The sequence below is a fragment of the Coffea arabica genome, chromosome 3e (genome assembly GCF_036785885.1).
Source record: "Coffea arabica cultivar ET-39 chromosome 3e, Coffea Arabica ET-39 HiFi, whole genome shotgun sequence".
Classification (NCBI taxonomy): Eukaryota; Viridiplantae; Streptophyta; class Magnoliopsida; order Gentianales; family Rubiaceae; genus Coffea; species Coffea arabica.
In genome coordinates, this window is record NC_092315.1 from 7,243,209 (window position 1) to 7,265,838 (window position 22,630).

Sequence of the window (22,630 nt, forward strand, 5' to 3'; positions counted from 1 at the left end):
ATTTCTCACATACTATAATGCATAAAAAGGCAAGCATTTTGGTTGTATGATGAGAAAAAAGTGTTCCATTTTGAGTGATACTTAATTCAGCCATAATTGACCTATCAACCTTTGATTAAATTGTCGCCTTGTATCTTACAACGAAATAATGTGAGTTCTTACAAAACAAAACACAGTCTATTTAACTCTGATTTCTCATTGAATTTGTTGCATAGCGCTTTGAATACTTCTTTTTTTTTGGTAAATCGTATTGTTCTTCTTTTTTTTATTATTTTTAAATATTTATTTTTCTTTTCTTGAAATTTTTTTCTAGTGTTTTGTGTTTGGTTAGGAGATTATTTGGGATAACTTTTTGAAAAAAATACTGTAGTACTTTTTTGATGTAATATATATAAAATAAAAAGGTGATTGAAAAATATATTAATATCTAATGTAAATAAATTAATATGTATAAATAATGTGTAAATAACTTACTATCCAAACAGACTAATCTCGTTTGTTTTGATATCTCATCATAGCCCTATTTTTTTCCCAATAATAATAAGAAAAGAAATAGTGCCAACATGTCCTGCCATGCCTAGTTCCTAACAGCCACAGACAAGTACAGACAAAGAAACAACACATAGTCACATAGTAACCCCCCAAAAAGCAGAAACTGATGAGTTATGAGTTAAAAAAATACCGAACTCCAAAAGCAAAGAAAACAGTACCCAACAATACTTCGCTGTCCGGTCCTGACTCCTTCCTCTACTCTTTCAGCTCCTTCCTCTTCTCTTCTCCTTCTTTCTTCTTCTTCTTCTTCTCCCCATTCCTCCCCTTCTTTCTCTCTCACACACAACACACACCATCTCCAATCTTCCACTTCTCAAACTCACCTGAAATATCCTTTCTGGGTTTTGAACTTTGGCTAGAAGGGTCCTTCCCAGTGGTTTCCATTTCTCATTTCGTGGAAAAAAATGTACTCTTCGGCTAGGATGCCGATAGTACAGACGCTGCCGTTGGAGGCGGCTAGCGGCGGTGGCGCCGGTGGAGCTGGAGCTGGAGCAGGAGGCGGGGACTATCACATCCATCATCATCACCATCACGGAGGGCCCGGCATGTCTTTAGATGGGACCAACTTGCCTGGGGATGCGTGCCTTGTGCTCACCACTGACCCCAAGCCCCGCCTCCGATGGACCGCGGAGCTCCATGAAAGATTTATTGACGCTGTCACTCAGCTCGGTGGCCCTGATAGTCCGTACCGTCCCCTTGCCTTTCTTTGCTTAAAATTCTGTTACTGGTTTTTTCTTTTGCTGAGAACATTTGTTTAGAAATGAATTTTTTGTGTTTCAAAAATACTCTTTTTTTTCTAAGAGTTTATCTTGATATGAGTAGGAACGGCTTTCTGAATTATGTGGTAATTCGTGCATGAGCTGTTGTACTTGGTCAAATGTAATGAATTTCTGATAATACGTGTGTGCTGTGCATTTTGTTATTCTGGGCATGATCTTATGACTGTATGATCTTAATGCTACCTTTAGTTGTGCGGTAAATTTGTGATTAACTATTCAAGAAATGGTAAAACAATTGTCTTATGGGATGCCTTTAAGGTGATAAAGAGCTTATCTTTTTAATGACCTTGAAACTCATAAAGTGTGGGTTCAAGTTCGGTAAATTACACTTAAATATGATTATCTTCATTATTGTCACCATAGTGGTTGATGTTGATTGATGTCCTATATTCACTAAGTTGGGGTCAAACTTCTCTTTTTCTCTGAATAGTGGCATTTGTTTTTTATAAGTATGATTAGGACAAGACATAGCTATGGACTTCATGATTACCTATCAATTTCTTCCATATCCTTTTTGTTTTTCTTAATTTTGACATTTTCTTTTGACTCGTGTCAAGATCATAATTATGGAATCATAAAATAAGTTTTCTCTTGGCCTCTCCTTTGTTACTAGTAGGAAAAATCATTCAAAATGTCCCATCAGATTATCTTTTTTATTCTTCAATGGACCGTTAAAATATATTGTTTTAAAATATTTTTCATAGCATTTTTAAGAGTGGTCACTTCTTATGAATTTGTGGAGTGGACACAAAAGAAACAGAAGTTAGTCAAATGGGCAAATTATGTTGTCTCCATGTATGCATATGTAATTCTATTTGGGTTCTATTAGTAGACAAATTAGTATGACAGCTGGACTTTGTCATTGCACTTGAAGAATATTCTGGTGCTGTAAGTTCAATATATGGTCAATCAAAAGGTTTATAAACAGATTGTGGCTGTGGCTGTGGCTGTATTAGAGTCCCTGCTACGATTGCAACTATAGATGTTTGCTTCCATCATAAGAAACCTTATAGAACTGCCAATGCTAGTAAACCTGATTTTCATTTTAGCCAATTAAAATTTAATAAACTAATCATTGGATAATAATCCACACTTAGACAAATCTTCCTACCGCTTTCTGTCGCTTAACCTGAAAACTTGAGAATACTTTTCACAGTATTGTATTATGTGAAGATTCTTGTCTGATGGATATTTTTCTGAGAAGTGGCTTGTATTGGTATATAGTTTGAATGTCTCAATATAGAACATTTATGATAGTGTCAAAAAAGGAATGCTACAAGTGATTTGAACTGTCTTTAAGGATTCTAATAGCTGTGAATTTGGATTTTGAAAGATAGAAAGTAGCTCTTGGAATATTTACACACCTTGAAATATAAGCTGAATAATCCCAAGCAATTGTCTAAAAGCTGTAGACTATTTTGTGTAGCTATAATACTTTCAAGTATTGTATCCATTACTTCCCCCAAGCTGATTCTATGGCCTTATATGTACCCTTACATGGATATATCAATAAAAGTTATACCTTATGATGGCATGTTTTGTTGTTCTTCATCTGTGGGTGGCATTAACTTCCTTGTCTGATGGTTAATTTTTGTTCAAAAACATTTTTCTGCATGAATAAGCTCGTCTTGATATTAATCCATTCCACTTTCCAGAGGCCACACCAAAAACAATTATGAGAACAATGGGAGTCAAAGGCCTTACGCTGTATCATTTGAAGTCTCATCTTCAGGTATGGATCCGTCGCTTCCCTCTCCGATCCCACCAAAAAAAAAAGGAAAGAAATGAGAATGTAAAAAGGAAAAACTTCTAAGACTTCCTATGTGCATTTCAAAAATTGATCTAATACATATACAGTTCTTCTAGGCAATACAACATTGGAATCCTACCTGATCTTTGAAGGGAGAAGTTTAAGAGTTTTCCCTGTCAATTTCTCATGGAATCCTGTTTTCTATTTTTTCTTTTTGCAGAAATACCGCCTTGGAAAGCAAGCTTGCAAGGAGACAACTGAAAACTCTAAAGATGGTAATGGTTGAACTTTGACCCTTTTTAACCTGGATCTCTTTTGAAATTCTCTATCCTGCTTTTGCATCATGATGTGTATTATAATAGATATACTGTTAAAACATACCAATAAAGTGTATTTTAGACAAACTACTATGTTGGCATCAGAGGCCAGCGGTCAGGATGTCAAACCTACAAAAGTATACAAAATAAAAGGGAATTAAGTGGTTTTACAAAGAAGTTCCATTATCAATCTCTTTTGGGTTTGGCTGCTTTTTATCTTCCCCTTCAGATTATTTGTTCATTCAACAGTATTATGTTCTTCGAAAACTTTCTAACTTGTATGTCTGTGAGTTTGTTTGACTGCTGTGGGATTTTTCTTGGGGGTGGGTTTTTTTGTTTTTTTTTTTTTGGGGGGGGTGGGGGGGTGGGGAGGTGTGTGTGGGGTGGGAACACCATATTTCAATTGTCAGAAAGTGCAGAAAGAGATTGTGACTAAAGAACTCTCCCAACAATGATACCTTGCAGATCAAAGAGATCAGAAGGCTAAAACTACTGTTCTACATATTTTTATTCAAATCCACAGGATTATCCAACTTTTTATTTCTGAGGAAGGAAAATATTTGAAAGAGTTCTTGAAAACCCTGTTTTAGGATTATTTAGTGAGCTATGGTACCATAAAAAGGGTAGGTCTATAACTTGTAGGATTTCTAACACTGAACTTGTGTCATAATCATGAATTTCATGCTCTGGAAGTCCATTCCTCCTCTGCCTCTTTGTATTGGATTTGTGGTCTGGGATAGACTTCAATAAATGGTGTCTACTAAGCAAATACGCTATTTAGCAGCAAATGAAAATTGTTAGAATGGATAACTTTAAGGAAATGAACTTGGATAATCTTGATAATACATATTATCATTTGTCTCAGAAAAAGCACTTGAAGTGGTCCAAGTGTTGATATTAAATTGTTGGTTTTGCAGCATCTTGCGTTGCTGAAAGTCAGGACACTGGTTCTTCTACATGTGCTTCATCAAGAATGATTGCGCAAGATATCAATGAGTATGTTGCATTTCTTACTCCTTTCTTCCACCAGTTTTACGTACTACATCATGTTTCACCAGTCTTCCGTCTCTTTGATCAGTGGCTACCAGGTTACGGAGGCTTTGCGTGTGCAGATGGAAGTGCAGCGAAGACTGCATGAACAGCTCGAGGTTAGTCAGAGGTTTTGTTCTGTATCTACGCCATTAACCTGATCATTTACTTCCATTTGTTAAAACAGTTGCTTCCTATTGCACTCACATGCTAATTGCATGTGAGAATTTCCTTCTTTGCACCCTTTTCAGAAAATTGAGTAATGCTATTGGAGTTTCATAATTACTTCTCTTTAGGATAATGCAATAGGCTAAATGCATTATATACTCAATACCATAGATAAGCACATATGCGCATAATTCTTTTGGCAATTTCTATTTCGTAAAACTTGGTTTCTGATTCTAGATGTCTTTCCAACTTTAACCTGTTCAATCAGGTTCAGCGGCGTCTTCAGTTACGCATTGAAGCACAGGGAAAATACCTGCAGTCAATCCTTGAAAAAGCTTGTAAAGCCCTTAATGATCATGCTGTGGCATCCGCAGGGCTAGAAGCAGCTAGGGAGGAGCTATCTGAGTTGGCAATCAAGGTTGCTTCTGATTGTCAGGGTATGACATCTGTTCCTCCTCTATCTGAAGTTGCTGCAGGAATGGAAAACAAAACCCCTTCCAATTTGCCTGCTCGAATTGGTGACTGCTCCATAGATAGCTGCTTGACGTCAAATGAAAGCCCTGTATCTCCTGTTGGTGATGGTTCACAGGCTGCTGCATTGAAGAAACGGGCACGCCCGGTGTTTGGCAACGGGGAGTCTCTGCATTTTGACAACTCCATGCGACAAGTGGAGTGGATGATGACCAACATTGGATGAGTTTCTGATGATTTATATATGAGTGATAAATCATCTGTTCTTTGCTTGTTTCATCGCATTGTGATTCTATCTTGTTGATCTAAGAGATCAGCTTACCTTGCAACAGTCTTATGCATGCCCTTTGTAAATTACTTAGGAAGATTGATTTGGGAGTACTTGAATTTCAAGGTGCCTCCTCCTGTACTTTGACTTCTAAATACCTTTAACTGACCTTGCTGACAAATTTCTTGCTGAATGCAGTTGCTAAGAAACAGATTTCCCACATTTTAGATGTTATCTGTGCTTTCTTAAGAACATTTGGATGCAATATTGAAATGGATTTGAGGAGAAAAATCATTTGCCTAAGAGTGGTTGCTCCTGCAACAAGTTTTTCATTTATTGATCAATATATCTGTAGTAGCTTCGTGCTTAATCATTCTACATTATATACAAGATCGAAATATACAACAATTCTCTGCGTCAAGAGTAATCACCAAGAAATTATTTTGTGTCAATCTGTAACTGTTACAGTTCTAGCTTCTGTTTCTTTTTTTTTTTTTTTTTCCCTCTTGCCGTCAAGATGTACATTGCATATTAACCCATGTATCAACTATAACCCTTTTATTCCCTCACTTTTATTATTCAAACCAACAAATATCGGCATTCTGAAATGATATTCCGAATGATAGAACAAGGGTAGAAGGGCCTAAACTTGACTTGGATAATAGCCATGTTAGACTTTCACGAAAGATATTTTACATTTTTGGATTTCATGAATCTCTTTTTAATCAACGATATATGACCTTTCAAACATGTTGATTTCAATAATTCTACTTCGTTGTCTTTCACTATCGACTTTTGCAGGTGAGAAGTGGTTTTCATCATTGTCTAGCATGTATCAATCTGTAAACAGGGTGGAGATTAATTTAGCCTAGGGGCCTTGCTCAAACCTGATCACAATTATATGACTAAAATGAAATGCACCCTCTCATATGTGCTCTTGTGTGTGTGTTTTTCTTTTTTTCCCTTTGGGGCAAAAGAAATCTGAAGTCTAGTATCTTGTTTAAATTGTAACTAACTTGAAAGATGACTCATGTTCGTACTAAAATTAAGTAATAGAAGTGCATGGAAAGCTTTTTGACATGAAAAGGGAAAATATTTAATGCAGTGTCAAGTTGACATTTGAGGTTTTCGTGGAAGAGGGGGTCTGAAAGTCGAAAATGAATTCATGATGATGTATGTAGAGAAATGTTGGAAGCATTAGTCAATGCCAATGGGCAAAATTCTGGAATGGAAATCTACAGTTTCCTTATCAAATTGACACCAAGAAATGGAATTTAAAGTTAAACTATCCATAAATAAAAGCTTGTTCAAACTCTTTCAGGTTGATGAAGTTGGCAGAGGAGAGGAAAGAAAGTGAGGAAGGCTTGTAGTCAAAGCTATGATGGCATATCCACTTGGGGAAGCGAGAGAGAGAGAGAGAGAGAGAGAGAACGAGAATTTTCCATTCAAAGATATGATGACGATGGTATATATACTTTACTTTTCCATAACCCCATTCCCTCCTTCCCCACTGAACCCTTTGTTTTTCTTTCTTTATAGGACTAGTTTTGCAGCTTGTACCATTGATGGGTCCCTCTTCCCTTTCTATCATATACAGATAGATTCTAGGAGTTAAGCAGCAATTTCTTTCTTTGTTCTTCCAGACTCCAAACCCATGAAAGATTCACCAGGTATACCGCACCATTTCTTGTCTTTCTTGTTCAGGAGCATTGGATTTATTCCCAGTTTCTCAAACTGTACTACAACTTCAATATCATTATTCCTTTTATCGTTACATGTTTGTTAAAATGCATAAAGGAATTCAACTTGTGTATAGCATAATCTCACAGTTTCGGCCTTTTGTATAAAGGAACAAGCTAGGATATTTGGTACTTCTGTCATGTTAAAGTGCAATAAGAGTAATGGCTCCTTATACATTACAAGATTAAATATGTAAAGTAGAATAAGCTTTATCAGCTGTGGTTTTATAAGAATCTTTACTGACTGTATTAATGGGAATGCCTCAATGTTGTTGACTCCTTTCTTGTTCCAGAGTAATCCATTTTTTGGTGTGGATTTATGCATTTACTAGTTCTAGCTTCTTTACTTTATGCATCAACGAATTATGGGTTCGAGCCTCTAAATCGTAATTTGCTGCTAAAGATGAAGATATTAAAGAACTTTACTGCTAATCCTTGAAGATGAATACAAATTTTTTGTTTGGCAAGAGCACTACAGGCGTCTGACATCAATTTCTATCTGTTCTCTTGCGCTTCCCAGCAACATATTTTCTCCTTTGTTATATTTCTTTAATTTGCTATTGCTGCTTTGGTTTCATGGGTTGGAGTCCATATACTCACTCTTCATTCCTTCACAAAATTACTCTGCTGACTATGTTACAACCATTTGAGAGCAAAAAGACGTACGAGGCATGATCGGTTGTTTTTTAGGAGATTTCCATTGCCACATTAGTTCTGTTTAATATGACGAAGACAGGTAGGTGTTCATTAACTTCAGCATATGAATGGTAGGTTCCTGATACAACCTTCGGTTATTATCTTGAATTATGAAAGGTCTTTCGTTTCCTTGTTACATGCTTGGAATCTGATTGAAATATTCCACGATATAGAAAAAAGAAATAAAGATACTTAACTGGAGTATTGGGAAACCTGTACAGTAACGTGATGGCAAGCAATTAATTCTGTTTGCCAATTTCTTGAATTGCTTAGAAGTGTTATCACTATCTGACTGCTTCGGACAACAACCACCATCGAACTAACTTAAAAAGTTATGTTTAGTATTGCTGGCAAGATATTCCATTATAAGTTTGCGCTGATGACATGTGCTTCTGCATTCAGGGGTGATTAATATTCTGAGATATTTCACTTATAATCATATAGATGAACATGATTTCCATTAATTTGTGTGTTATTTGAACGATAACGTTACGATTTCATGTTGACGATCAGATGACCTTATTTGTTATGTTTTAATCAACAGTTAATGATTTACCTACTGCTGGCTATCTTGAAGGCACCTTTCGCCGTTATGCTGATCTGAAGCTGTTGTCAGGTAAGGTGGTAGGGATGTTCTGTTGTCATAAACCACAAAGCAAGTATGAGAGGCTGGATCGTAAGCTTGAAAAGAGGATGATTGAGATTAAGAAAAGTGCCTCAGGACAAAGCAACTTCAGATCAATCAATAGCATAATCATGAAATTCCCCCAGTTCAAAGAGGGATTGAAAGAGATAAGAGACATTTTCCGACAGTACGGTGAGTCTTTTTTGTGTCTGGAAGTTTTTAATTTGAAACTGAAAGCCTTAAGGACACTGAAATCTCTCTCTCTCTCTCTCTCGATTTCTTGAATCATCAATGCAGATGAAGATAACAATGCAACCATTGAACGTGAAGAACTAAAAAAATGCTCTCAGGAATTGCAGTTAACAATCAGAGAGGAGGAAATTGATGATCTTTTCTACTATTGTGATATAAATGAAAATGAAGGCATACAACTCAATGAGTTTATTGTTCTTCTGTGTCTCATATATTTCCTAACGGATTATTCCATCCCTTCTCATACTGTATATTTATCAACATCACCTTCGTTTTTCACAATTTTGAATGTTCTTTTATCCTTTTGTGAACAAATGTAGTCCCTCACAGTTGAATTTTGTTTCAGGCATCAGATATTCTTTCGCCACAGCTTCAAGCTACTTTTAATATTATAATTGAAGCATTCTTGTTCCTTGATAAAAATGGCAAAGGGAAATTGAACAGGAAAGATGTTGTCCAGGCACTGAATGAGGCTTCTTCTTTGGAGAGATCACCCTCTCACGTGACTCACACTCGATTCAGTATATTCATACTCTCTAATGTTATTTATATCATTGATCAGCCAGCAAGTAGGGCCATGTTTTAGAGTTCATGTGATCCTATTAATGATTGCAGAAGAAATGGACTGGAACAGAAAAGGCAAGGTTGGCTTCAGGGAGTTTCTCTTTGCTTTCATCGACTGGGTTGGAATGGACTCAGATGATGAAGCTATTGAGATAGAAAATTAGCTGGATCCAGATCTGCAAGGCAGAAAGCAAGATACAATCTGCAGGAGGTCAGAGTTGATTGATGTGTACACGTGACATAAAGCGCGTTGCATATCAGTGTGCATAAGTGGCCAATTACACGTACGTTTATTACTTTCAGCTGAAAAAGCTGAAATCTCACTTCTGTTTCATACTTTTGTGTGTTTTGCTGTTTCTTTCCCCATAAGATTTCTTAAGATCTGTAGTCTATACTTTGTATCAATGAATTGAACTGTTTCCCGGTGTTTATTTGTTTCCATTCTTTGCATGTGATATGGACTATTGATAGCAGCTGGAAAACGTCAATGTTATCTATGCTAAAGATTGTAGCGTTCTGCACCCTTAATGGTAAAACACATTACAACTCCCTTCAGATGACGTTAAAGAATAAAAGGCAAAAGATAATTAATTTTACAACACAGGTTGCGGTAAATATAAGCATATCTAATTGTTTACATTATAGGCAAGTTTCATTGTATGCTAAGAGCTTGAATTCTTCTAATAAGTGACAAAGAAGATGCATTTCTTTGTTTCCATTGTTCTATTTCCTCCTCCTTGCGCCAATTGTCCGTCAACCATTGATCATGACCATCAAGTATGCTTACTATCTGCCTCATGCTTGGTCTTGATTCTGGGTTGGAGCTGGTGCATGCCATGCCTAATTTGATCAGCCTCAACAATTCCCTGCGGTTGTACTTTCCATCTAACCTCATGTCTGCCAGTTCTTCATATGGTCTTTTCTGCGCCTCAAATTCTTGAATTCTTCTCACTAGTAGCACCTCGGGCCTCCTAAAATCAACTGCCATCTGCCCACATACCACCTCAAGCAACACTACACCAAAGCTATAAACATCAGCCATTGTAGTTGCTTCTCCAGATTTAATATAATCTGGTGACATGTATCCAAAGATTCCACAAGCTGATCTCTTCTTGTCAATAACGACATGATGGCCATGTTCATTCCGTGTCAAGAATTCAGCTAGAGCAAAACAACCGAGTCTAGGATTCATGTCTGCATCCAGAGCTACGGCAGAAGATGTGATGCTTCTGTGAATAACCTGCTCATCCCATTCTTCATGGAGGTACCGAATGGCAGAAGCAAGCGATTTGATTATGCTATATCGATGATGCCATTGCAAGATTCTGCTTGTATGATGGAATAAGACATGACTTAGGAGGCATTTTGCAGAATAATCATACACAACAAGCATCTCCCCTTGTTCAGTGCACCATCCACGAAGCTGTACCAGATTTCTGTGGCGAAGCCTTCCCAAGGTTTGGAGTTCATTTGAGAATCTTACTCGCAATGCAGGACATGTCTTCATGCCAAGCCTCTTCACCAGAACGTGGTAATGATTGTCAAGGAAACCATGATAGGCTGTTCCAAAGTCAAGCTCAGCTACTCTCCGTGAATCTGCAAAATTGTTTGTGGCAGCAATGATTTCCTTGTATGTTATCACCCTTGGAGTTTCAACCACCGGGAAAGTACATGGCGGAGGGTGGCTACTATGTGAAGAGACAATATTACTGTTCTCAACCTCTGCTGTTACGTACATGGTTTCTCCAGTGGCTGTGACAAAGTTTGATGAGTTTAGAGCAGAAGTGCTGATGCTGGTTGTGGATCTTGTTGTAGAAGACCCTGTTGTGATCGTGTAGCTAGAACTGCTGTTGCTTGGAGACGACAAAGATATGTAAAGGGGGTGACTCTTGAATGAAGGAAGATCTGGTAATTTACCATATATGTTGCCAGAAAGTACATCCACAGCCCATTTCATGTTAGGCCGCGATTGAGGATCATGAAGTGTGCAGAGAAGTCCAACATGTATCATTTGTTCCATGTCTGAAAGCTTGAAAGACCCATCTGGGAGCCTAGTATCCCCTGCTTGTAGAAGTATTCCTTCATCGGAGAGCTTCCTGGTCCAATCAAGCAAGATGATCTGATCATCCGGATATGTGAGATCAACAGCACGCCTTCCTGAAACAACCTCCAGGACCACAATTCCAAAGCTGAATACATCTGATTTTGCAGTGGCGAAACTTCTCTTCTGGAAGCTCTCCGGTGGCAAATAGCCAATGGTTCCACCAATTCTGGTTGTTTCTGCTAGCCGAAATTGTTGATTCTTCATTGAAGGTGTCCTTGATTGGTACTCAATCTTATGTTCTAGCCACCTAGCCAAGCCAAAGTCACCAAGACGGGCATTAAAATGTGAATCAAGCATCACATTACTCGTCTTCACATCTCTGTGTATGATCTGAGTCTCCAATTGTTCATGGAGGTAAAACAACGCAGCAGCCAAGCCATTGACTATCTTCTTCCTACGCTCCCAATCAAGAGGTGATGAACCATTCTTCTCAGGCCTTTTAAAGAGTATTCTGTCAAGACTTCGGTTAGGCATGTAGTCATAGACAAGAAACAACTGATCATCATGAACACACCATCCCCTGAGCTTTACAAGGTTCCTGTGGCGAAGATGAGCAACGGCTACCAATTCTGCAGCAAATGTCTTCTCGAATTGCTCGCCTCTCTCAGCCAAGCATTTAACGGCTACTGTTGTTCCATCACTGGGTAAAACTGCTCTATAGACTTTGCCAAAGCCTCCACTTCCGAGTATTTCATCTTCACTAAATCCTTTGGACCCTATGTAGAGCTCAGAATAGCTAAATATTCTGGCATTTTCGCCCCCTACTTCCTCAGACATCTTCACTCCTGCCATATCCTGGAACAACATACCAGAGAAATGCTTCTCTGGGGCTTCTTGGTGGCAGAAGTTGATCCATTTTGAGTCAAAGAATCGATGCACTGATGTACGAAGGAGATTCACAACTTGTGAGCCACAGTGACGAGGAGACGGTTGTTTTTCCTTTGTTTTCTGGACTTTTTTGTGATCAATTGGTTCAATTTCATCAACATCTGCTGGCAGAATGAAGCAAAGGCGGTTCAGATGCATGGTTCAGCTGATATTGATGAGATGTTTAATGGCTTGAATTGCAAAAGTTGGACATGGATAGAGGGAATGCAGATAAGAGTAGTGAAGGTTCCAACAATGAACAAAAGCAGGTTCTTGTATGAAAGTTTTGAACCTGGTTATGTATTTGGTGGCTTATATTCAAACATGGTTAGGTTGCATGTTTGAATTGTATGCCTATGAAGATAAAACTGGCCAACAAGAACCAACCCCTGTATGATGTTTGCTACAGAAAATTCTGATTCTTTAGTTGATTTGGTTTTCTGGAAACACATCATGGATCACATCATCCATATCAGTTGTTCACACTTTTAAGAGGGCTAATTTTTCCATAGCCGCTTTTTTAAATTTCATACCGCGTTGAGGGTTTTACCTTTATGTTTCTCTAGAAACAACAGAAAGAGGTGGGGACTCAAAACTTTGGCTGTATATGGATATTTAGCTCATCTGCAATGACCTCGGATTGACTTCTGCTTTCCTGTGCATGGCCATAGGAATTATTTTGGACATAAACATTTATTATTTCTGAAAGATCCAAGTTCTAGGTAAGCAAAATTCTTATATATATTTGGGGAATGTATAGATCCACAATCAAACTTTTAAAACCCCTAAATACTCTGGAGGATCTTATTTTATCTTAACAGAGTAGATTTCTTATAAGAATTTTTGCAACCCGTGTCTTTCTTTTTCTTCTAACGCGTATGTTAGAACACTCGTTTAATATTTAATTCACAAAACATTTTCATCTTGGTGTACACATTTATATTTATCGCCTTCTTTAAAAATTAAACACTTTTCAAAGAACCCTACATAATTGAACCTTAATACCAATCAATCGTTGCACAAACACTTGCACAAAAAGAACAAAAGCAATGGTCTTGCATACTCATTTAAAGAAAACAACTGAACCGGTTTCAATTATCTACAACACTAGTTTAAACCTTATCTTTGAATAACTTGCATAGAAAATTCTGGGATGTGTATCAAATATTCAAATATGGCTTCCATACATTAGTCCCACAATTTTAATGCACAAGAAATGTGGTCCCTGAATGTTACTAATAAGCAGTGGCATAATTTTGCAGCCAGCTTTGCTGTCAGTTTTGGTTTCCTAATCGTTTGAAGATCAATAATTTCTACAAGCTGATAGAAGAAAAAAAAGGCAAACAAATGCACATGAAACAAGTTTCTAGGCATCACTAAAAGGGAGAAAATCCTCATTGGAAACTATCCTAACGTGTGAAACCTTTCATACTTCTCAAAGTTGCTACCTAGAGAGCAAAGGCATGTGATATCTAAAGGATCCCCACCAAAGAAAACCCTTAGATTTTGAGCTTAAGATTTTATCAACCTTTAGGGTTTAAAGGGAAATTAAAGGTGTAAATTTGAGGGCAATAGGACTTTGCAAGAAGAAATGTAAATGAACCAAAATATATTAATATAATTAAAGAAGGTAAAATAATAAAAATAAAACAAGATTTTCCTTTTCTGTGCACCACCAGATAATCTAAGTTTATTCCTTGTTTGAGTTGAGCCTAAATAGTTAACTGCTCCAGAATGTTTGTTGACCTTCATGACACAAATCTTGAATGGTTATGAATAACCTATGTATTAATTGATGTTTTTATAGTCTAGTGCGAGTTACTACTATTTACTTTATGTTTTGGTTGGTTGTTTGGTTTTGTCAAAAGGTATGAATTCATTAAGCAAAATGTCTCATTTCATACTCCTATGAAGTAATTCAGCATAAATTAGGTAAGATCTCACAATAGAGCAACCCTTTTGGCCAGAGTTCATTTTTACTCTTCTTTGAATCAAACATTGCAGATTAAGATCCCATCTGGATTGCTTTTTTATGAAGTTTTTATAGAAAAATACTACTGTATTGATCTGAATAATACATCCAAGAACTATTTGGTAGCTGTTGCTGTCGAATGGACTTCTACACCTAAAACAGCTCAAGAAATTTGCACAAGGACATAAGGACAATGACAGCTTGATGACAAGTGACAAAGATTAACAATATTGCTTACTACAGCCTAAGTGATAGAATTGTTATGTGACCTAAAATTATTGACAATCATTCATGGCGCAAGTTTAGGCGCAAAATCACTCAAAATTGTGGTGGGGAAGCACAAAGAGACACAAAACAATTTGGAAAAAGACAGATTGTATTACAGATTTGAATTATAATTCCCTACATGAAATGTTTTAACAAGTGTTTGATGTGCACTGTTTAAGAGGACAATCATGTAACATGATTCCACAATCTAAATGGGTTTTAGGACTAGTTATTGATTGATGTGTTTATTCAGTTTTTTAAACTACATGAAGTAAATTCCTTCCTTTTATATATGGATTTGGGGCAAAACATGACATTATTCTATTGAAAAAATTGATGTACGTAAATAAATTATTTCATACGCACACAGTCATGATTATTACGTTCCCTCAAATTATGACATTTTTTCGAATTATATATATATATATTAAAAAGCAAACACCAGAAACTCTTCTTATCATGCGCTCAACGAGCACCGTTAATCAAATTATTGTAATAAATACAATAATTAGATAGAACACAAGCCTAATTACCAAATCCGCTACTATATGTGGCTAAACTAGATAGAACACAAGCCTAACTACCAGATCCACTACTATATGTTGCTAAGACAAATTCATATGTGCCACTATTTTAAGTGCAAATTTTGAAACTATCAAATCTAAGATATGAAAGTATGAGAGGTGGCCACCTATCAATAAGCAACGAGGCACAACAATACGTAATCTGGGGAACCACCTGGCCGGGATTTGGCTGTGTTTGGTAGCCTACTCCAAAAATGTTGGGCGCCTTTTGCTGAATTTCATTGCCGGGATGGAGGTAGATGGGCGATGAGAGTTGCACTTGTTTGTCTCATTAATATGGGCGGTTTCTTGATAAGATATGGCTGATACAATTCACTTCGTTTTCAGCAAAGGAAAATTTAAAACATTAGTTCAATTTTGGCCCCCCAAAATTATAAAAACAAAATTTTTACGAAATTCTAATATATTTAGTTAGACTTTTCAATAATATTGGGATAACTAAAATTTTTTGGATTTTTGTTGCGTTGTGCTAATAGACTAGCAAACTCAGCTAATAATTATTTATGCAAATTTAATTCTGTTTTCTTTGCAAAAAAAAAAAAAAAAAAGGTTTAGAAATCATTGTGATAGTGTTATCCAACTATCTATATGGCACACATATTAAGAGCTCAAATTTGTATCTCATCCAACCGAAAATTAGAAAGAAAAAGATCAGACAAAACTTGTTCTCCGTGACAATTCTGGCCATGTGTAATTGGTTCAAAACCAAATTGAGAGCAAACAAGGAGATTGAATTTCCTTGTTTAAACGAATAAAAAGAAAAAAATGTAAAATTAATTGGTTAAAAAGAAAATATAAGCCTCTATTAAGCCTATAGATTTCCATGAACCTTAAAGCATTTCCAACGGTGGCATAATGTTTGACATTGTAATGGGTTATTACACGGCCACCCCATTGTAGCCGTGTAATACCCATTACAAAATTTAAGAGCCGGACAAAATTTTGGCCAGCAACTTCGATCAGTTTCATTTTTTGCAACCGTAAATTTTGCAACGTTAATTTTTCCAACAATATATTATTTTTGAGAGATAGAAAAAGATATATTATTCAAACTTAAAAATTAATAATATCATTTTTAGAAAATAAAAAATTCAAAAGGTAAAAAATTTAATGAAAGTTAATACTTTATTTTTTAAAAATAACAAAATTATTTTTAAAAATAACTTTATTTATTTATGGGATATGAGTTATGCATTATTAAAATAAATATTTGATTTAATTGTGGACTCATGCTATTACACCTTGTAGAGTGTAATTTATTGTGAGTGGAAGTGTAATAAAAGAGGAGAAAGTGGGATGTTGACGTGGCATGTGGATTACACTTTAGAGAGTGTAAATCATTGTGGATGCCCTTACTAATGACCCATCTTTTTAATTAATTAGCTTGCTGTGCTCCACCTCCTTACTCTGCATAAAATGGGGCCAAAAAACCCAAAAAAGGAAAAAAAAAACAGTTTCTTGTTGCAGATTATTTTTCATAGCAACCATTTATTTTGTAGGATTTACATTTACTTCCAAATTTTAATAAACTAAACATGTGTGGGGAAAATTGTCAAACTCAGTTTATAAAAGATCAGCATACAGGCATTTTCTGACAATCGCTTTAGATTTGACACACCAAATATCAACCTCACAAAGTGGATTTGGTGGAGAACAGTTGGCTTCTTAAAAGGGATGGTTGGTGGAAATTTTCCAAGTTGCTGCTAATCAAATTTGGTGATGATTGAGAAATTTAGTTAATCATGTAGCAAATTGGACTAGGGCGGTTATATCACATTAAGGTAGATTCTGAAGCAGAATTGAATAGGTAGGACCTAGCTGTTTCCACTTCTTTCCAACTCCATAGGACAAAAAGAAAGAAAATAAAAAGAGCCCTATTGTTTCTTCTTCTTTTTTTTTTTTTGGTTTAGGTGAAAATGGTTCTTTAATCTTTGGAGTGGTATTATTCAAGTAATTGATACCTTAAATTTTGAGTTTCAAACTCTAGTTAACCAACTAAAATGACATACAAGCTGATGCTAACAACAATTGAATGCAAAACAACCAAACTACTGTGTTATAGTACTAAAATCCTAAGAAGTGAAGCCAAGAGATAATAAGTTGGTTGGTTTATCAAAGCATTACTCTATTGCATTTACGATGTAAATTTACGTACTGTGGAAGTACTTTTTGATCCATAAGTCAAGAAGAACATAAGTTGTACCAAATGGTTCGTTCTTTAACAGCTCGACTAAATGCTAAACTATCAAATATGCCAGCCCAACAATCTAGAAGTACATGTATTTATGCAGTTGGTTTGGGTTGGATTCAAATGCGCTGTAATCAATATTGATTGCAGCTGCAGTTGAGGATGATAGATGCAGTGTTGTGAAATTGGATGGAGGGGATTAAATGTATAGCATAAATTTTAGGGAAAATCACAAAATCTCCCCATAAGGTTTATAGCGATATTCACTTTACCTCCTAACGTTAACTTTTTGGCACTTTATCTCCTTTGACAATCTAGCTTAGCAAAAGATCCGTTGAAATATTTCAGTTTGAAGAAAATGATCCAAGGTTAAATGTTATAATTTTGTGACGAAATGCCCTTGTCCATTGTATATAAAGAGAAGCCTCACTAGAAGACCAAAATTTTTTTGTTCTCATTTCATCAGTTTTCAAACTTCCCAATCCTATATTTGCAACCCAAAATAGAGGAAAAAAATGTCCCAAACTTCTTCAAATTCATTTTGCTGCTCTTCGTCTAGATGTTGTTCATCATAGTATGTACAAGAACCAAGCCAAGAAACATATGGATGCAATAAACTAGCACCGTTAAGAAGGTCATGGACACCGGAAAATTGTGCAAGGAGATTTCTTGGATGCTCAAATTATAAGGTATGAATTGTACGATAAATAATGTTATTTTGTTAACTTTTAGAGAAAATAATTTGAGGAAAAAAAATTTTGTTTTGTTCTAGAATCGGTAAGCATGTGATTATTTTAAGTGGGTCGACCCCGAACTTTGCAACAATGGAAGAAAAATTTGCACTATATTACAATCAAGAGTTGTGGAAAAAACGGAGAAGCTAAAGTATTTACAAAAGGTATTTTGGAAAAATTATTTTTGGGAAAAATAGAGAAGCTAAAATGAACTAGCAACATCGGCCATTCCAATTCCACCAAGGATATTTTGGAAAAATTATTTTTAAACAAATCAAATTCATGGGTAATTTTGTCTATCCAACATTTTTTTAGGGATACCACTATCATTTAACTTTCGGCCATCAACTCAGTTACCAGTTCAGTGCTTTGATTAGTAGTCAAGGCGATAAAAGTGCCAAAAAGTTAATGTTAGGGGATAAAGTGGGAATCGCTATAAATCTTATGAGGAGTTTTCGTGATTTTTCCTAAATTTTATTATATTAATTTTTTTTAATGTTTCACATCTTGTTGTACGAGTGTTCTTATTTGTTGTGTTAGTGTCTAGATTTGCACTGTACAATTAAAACTTGTGACAGCAGAGGCTCTTGATCCGTTTGAACTTGGGGCAACTCTGGTTTTGCTTTGTGCAATTCCCCATCTTTATTTTGTTTTCTACATTATCTAGTGTACTAAAGTATAATATTGCTGTATTGTTGTAAAATTAGTGCAACGAATAATCTATTCAATATACATTTATATACTAATGTGATTGCACATAGGATATTATATCAAATATAGCAATCAAATGGAATCCGATCATGACACAATTGTGCCTGTCCCAAATTCATTTGGATTAAATCAATATTTGATTTTACTAGGGTCAATTATTTCTGCCTTCTTGAATTTTGAATTACATGACTTCAAATTGCAACCGGTATTTGGACAAAACAAGGAAGTTTAGTATTGATGGACCTGGTTTTAATTAATACACTGCTGATGGAATCAAATGTAGCTTTCCTACATCCACCAATGCAATCACATCTTATTAAGATGGGGGGTTGAAGGGTGATTTAAACAGATGGAGTGGTTATGCTCATAAATATCATTCCTAACCATAAACATCTAACTAAGTAAATGCATAAATAAGTAGCATTCATATTTAAAATCTCCAAACACTAAATTTTTTTATCCTTATTGCAGATAATCAAGATAAAGTTCCGAAATTGGATTCGCCTTTATGTTGCAACCTTTTTTTTTTATCCACATAATGGTTCAAATAACTTACTTAGTAAAAGAAAAGTACTTAAAATAAAGCTAAAACGTCGAGGTTAAATCACACTCCTCCATCTTAAATACACACATTACATACAAGTTTCAATAATAGGTTTAGCACTTTCCAAAAAAACTTCCTAAAAGGACTCTTAAGAGGATGGTTGTTGGAAATTTTCCTAGCTGCTGCTGCTAATCAAATTTGATGTATGATTGAGTAGGAGAAATTTAGTTAATCATGAAGCAAATTGTGCTAGGGCAGTTATACAACATTAACCTAGATTCTGAACAAAATTAGATTGGACAAAATTTTAAATCTATAAAAAACTTTAAAAAAAGAAAAAAAAAACCCTATTGTTTCCTTTTTTTTTGGGTTTAGGTGAAAATGATTCTCGAATTATTGGAGTGCAATTATTCAACTACTGACGCCTTAAACTTTGAAAAACAAGCAGCTAGTTGGCCAACTCATTAAGATGGCATGCAAGCTGATGATAGCAAAACTTGAAAGCAAAACAACCAATACAATAATCCGGTGACTAATTATTATAGTACTGAGATTCCAAGAATTAAAGTCAAGAGATAAGATAAGTTGCCAGGTCAATTTATCAATGCATTACTCTAATCCATTTACGATGTCAACTTGCATGCAGGGGAAGTACGTATGTTGTTCTAAATATTTGTTCTTAATCAACAGCTGGTTTAAATGCTAAACTTTGATCAAGTCTGCCCAACATTCTAGAAATACATGTATTTTTTTTCTTTATGCATGTGAATCTGTCTTGTGGCAGTTTCAATTGTGCATTATGTGATTCCTGGTGTACAAGATCTTAATATTTGTGTAATTTTTATATTATCGGGTGTACGTGCAAAAGCATAATATTGTTGTATTGGTGAAAAATTAGTGTAATGCATCAAATTTATTCTTAAAAAAATGAACAAAATAAAAAAATTAATCTTTTCTATACTGACAGTGTATTACACTGTCAACGTTGAATGAATGATAACTATGTAAAATTTGAATTTAAAATTTAACTTTTACACACATGTCATGAATCCAACGGTGATAGTGTATACACTGTCAGTGTATATAAGATTTACTCAAAATAAAAAGGGCGAAACTAAATCACACCCCTCAATCTTAACTACATGTGTTATGCAAATTTTAAAATAATGAGTTCAAGTTATCAACGCATCAAAAATCTAGATTTATGACGGAAAGGTATGCGTTTTGACCCTCCAAAAAGCTCAAACTATTTGAATGGTTATTAATTCTTATTCATCTGAAGTTTGGACCAGCCGCAGCCTTACTTAACCAGCAACTCGTCAAAGAAATTGGATTAAGAGTTAGAACATTCCATGAGTCAAAACATATTCATTCTTCTTCAGTTGGACAAAAGGAAGAAGCAAAAAACAACGGGCAAGCTGGCTCTTCTCGAAAAAATGTCCATGTTTAGCTTGAGAAACACACACACACACACACCTCTCATTTGTCAACTTTGACTAGTTGTACAGAATTCATATTAAACCATTGACAAAAAAAAAAAAAAAAAAGGTGGGAGCAAACTTATTCATCAAGAAGGTTCAAACAATCTTCATATATGTATAGCTCAGATGTTAAAGTTGAAGATTTCCATTTCATTTCTTGAGGTTGCATAAGAATTCTGACTGAAGAGCATAATCGATAGCATAAACGATGTCAAAATAAGATATCACAGCAATTTGAGTAATAAATTTGATAGTTCACATATACATACATACATACATACATACATACATACATACATATATATATATATATATGAAAAATGTTATTTCTAGTCCCACTATCATTCTTATCATATAAATTTTATTTATATGGAAAATAACATTTTTTATATATGGTATAAATTTGAGTAATAAATTTGACAGACACACGCGCGCACACACGCATATATGTATCTATGTATGCATGTATAGTATTTCTATGGCATGTGAGCACGAACCTTTCAGGCAAAGAAGTGACAAAAACAGAGGCTTGGGATCAAAATTATGTCTTTTGAAAATGTTGGGGACTAAAATATATCTTTTCAAAATTATGAGGCTGAAAAGGTCTTTTTACCAATTGTTGTAAGGGCCCAGTTATGCAAATATGAGATTGAGGCATGTGGTAAGTGTTAACAATTCACTTCTCACCTGTCAGCCGGTCCTACGATTTCAGTTGGCCCAAAGCAAATACCTGGGCCTTAATTGGATTATATCCCAGTTCTGGGCTTCTGTGAAAAAGTTTTTTCCTTGCTATGAGCTTGTGTGAAACGTAAAACTTTAGATTTATATTCCAGACTGTATTAATTATATTATGTTACGGTTAATACAATATGATTGTATTATGTGTAATTGGAATCAGATCAAAAAAAGGAGAAAACAAAAGCAAAATGATCTGTTGTGCAAAGTTGGGCAACCTTCTTCAGACTCTTTAGCAAAAAGAACGTCTGATATTTCTCAGTAAAAACTCATAAGCAGATTCTTTGGCCCAGTAGAGCCAATATATGAAATTATTGTACAATCATAGGAAGAAAAACATGAAGCATAAATGTCTCAGTAAAATTACAAAAAGTTTTTGTGTTGTTTTTAATCCCGTGTCTTGTTGGTCGAATTACCCCAATTAATTTAAAGAAATACAGTTGATTTGTGAGAAAATGCTCGTAACTTAGACATAACACTTAGGCCCTGTTTGGAAGCTTGGTTTTTTACCAAGTTTGTATAAAACTAGTTTTTTAACAACTTGTGCTACAGGAACCCCAAAAAACTTACCAAAATTTTTAACCTACACACTTAAAATATCCAAAACACAACAAAAAAAAAAAATTTCCTTCCCCTTTTCTTCTTATTCCTCTCCCACCACCACCTCCATTGCCGGCTCTGTCGCCGGTTCCCGCGTCAATTTCCGGTGCCGGTGCCAGTCTTCTTTTTTTTTCCCCCTTTTTTCCCTCTCCCCCTCTTCCTCCCCTGCCATCATCCTCTCTTGTCTTTTTTTTTTCTCTCAACGTCCGGCACCATTCCCACCTCTCTGTGGGAAAAAAAAAGAAAGAAAAGAAAGAGGATGAGAAGCGGGAAGGGGACAGGGAAGGCGGGGGTGGCGGGGCAGAGGGGGGCGGCAGGGGGAGGGGGAAGGGGCAGAGGGGGGCGGCGGGGGGAGCAGGAAGGTGCAGAGGGGGGCGGCAGGGGGAGGGGGAAGGCGGGGGGAGTGGGAAGGGGCAGAGGGGGGCAGGGGCAGGGGGAAGGCGGAAGGCGGGGAGAGGGGGAAGGGGCAGAGGGGGGCTGCAGGGGGAGGGGGAAGGCGGGGCAGAGGGGGCGCGGGGGGAGGGGGAAGGGGCAGAGGGGGGCGGCGGGGGGAGCGGGAAGGGGCAGAGGGGGCGGCGGGGGGAGGGGGAAGGCGGGGGGAGTGGGGAGGGGCAGAGGGGGGCAGGGGCAGGG

The 22,630-nt window shown here is 36.2% G+C and overlaps 3 protein-coding genes across 9 annotated transcripts; 2 read left to right on the top strand and 1 right to left on the bottom strand.

Moving 5' to 3' along the window:
- Positions 1 to 575: 575 nt before the first annotated feature.
- Positions 576 to 5,556, top strand: LOC113737039 (protein PHR1-LIKE 3). 2 transcript variants are annotated; one of them, XM_027264292.2, is made up of 6 exons: positions 576 to 1,237; positions 2,987 to 3,063; positions 3,302 to 3,356; positions 4,316 to 4,394; positions 4,477 to 4,546; positions 4,864 to 5,556. In XM_027264292.2, exons 1-6 carry the CDS (start codon positions 1,108 to 1,110, stop codon positions 5,290 to 5,292), a joined length of 840 nt encoding a protein of 279 aa, XP_027120093.1. In that variant the 5' UTR covers positions 576 to 1,107; the 3' UTR covers positions 5,293 to 5,556. The 2 variants fall into 2 exon arrangements, with proteins under 2 accessions (XP_027120093.1, XP_027120092.1); XM_027264291.2 differs by having other exon boundaries at positions 577 to 1,233.
- Positions 5,557 to 5,688: 132 nt separating this feature from the next.
- Positions 5,689 to 9,641, top strand: LOC113736314 (probable calcium-binding protein CML22). Of its 6 annotated transcripts, none has more exons than XM_027263215.2 (6): positions 5,689 to 6,799; positions 6,874 to 7,004; positions 8,314 to 8,586; positions 8,692 to 8,894; positions 8,993 to 9,167; positions 9,262 to 9,641. In XM_027263215.2, the coding sequence occupies exons 2-6, from the start codon at positions 6,989 to 6,991 to the stop codon at positions 9,372 to 9,374; spliced, it is 780 nt and encodes a 259-aa protein (XP_027119016.1). In that variant the 5' UTR covers positions 5,689 to 6,799; positions 6,874 to 6,988; the 3' UTR covers positions 9,375 to 9,641. The 6 variants fall into 6 exon arrangements, with proteins under 6 accessions (XP_027119016.1, XP_027119017.1, XP_027119020.1 ...); XM_027263216.2 differs by having other exon boundaries at positions 8,347 to 8,586; XM_027263219.2 differs by having other exon boundaries at positions 8,386 to 8,586.
- Positions 9,642 to 9,767: 126 nt separating this feature from the next.
- LOC113736313 (receptor like protein kinase S.2-like) lies at positions 9,768 to 12,340 on the bottom strand. Its single transcript, XM_027263214.2, has one exon. The coding sequence runs from the start codon at positions 12,338 to 12,340 to the stop codon at positions 9,863 to 9,865; it is 2,478 nt and encodes an 825-aa protein (XP_027119015.1). The 3' UTR covers positions 9,768 to 9,862.
- Between the last annotated feature and the right edge of the window lie 10,290 nt (positions 12,341 to 22,630).

Excerpts from the sequence above, each read along its gene's own strand:
- LOC113736314 (XM_027263215.2), top strand. Across the intron at positions 8,587-8,691 it reads AGACATTTTCCGACAGTACG|ATGAAGATAACAATGCAACC; the intron begins GTGAGTCTTTTT and ends TCATCAATGCAG. Across the intron at positions 8,895-8,992 it reads ATTCCATCCCTTCTCATACT|GCATCAGATATTCTTTCGCC; the intron begins GTATATTTATCA and ends ATTTTGTTTCAG.
- LOC113736313 (XM_027263214.2), bottom strand. The coding sequence starts at position 12,340 with ATGCATCTGAACCGCCTTTGCTTCATTCTGCCAGCAGATGTTGATGAA.
- LOC113737039 (XM_027264291.2), top strand. The coding sequence starts at position 957 with ATGTACTCTTCGGCTAGGATGCCGATAGTACAGACGCTGCCGTTGGAG. Across the intron at positions 1,234-2,986 it reads TCAGCTCGGTGGCCCTGATA|AGGCCACACCAAAAACAATT; the intron begins GTCCGTACCGTC and ends TCCACTTTCCAG. Across the intron at positions 4,395-4,476 it reads ATTGCGCAAGATATCAATGA|TGGCTACCAGGTTACGGAGG; the intron begins GTATGTTGCATT and ends CTCTTTGATCAG.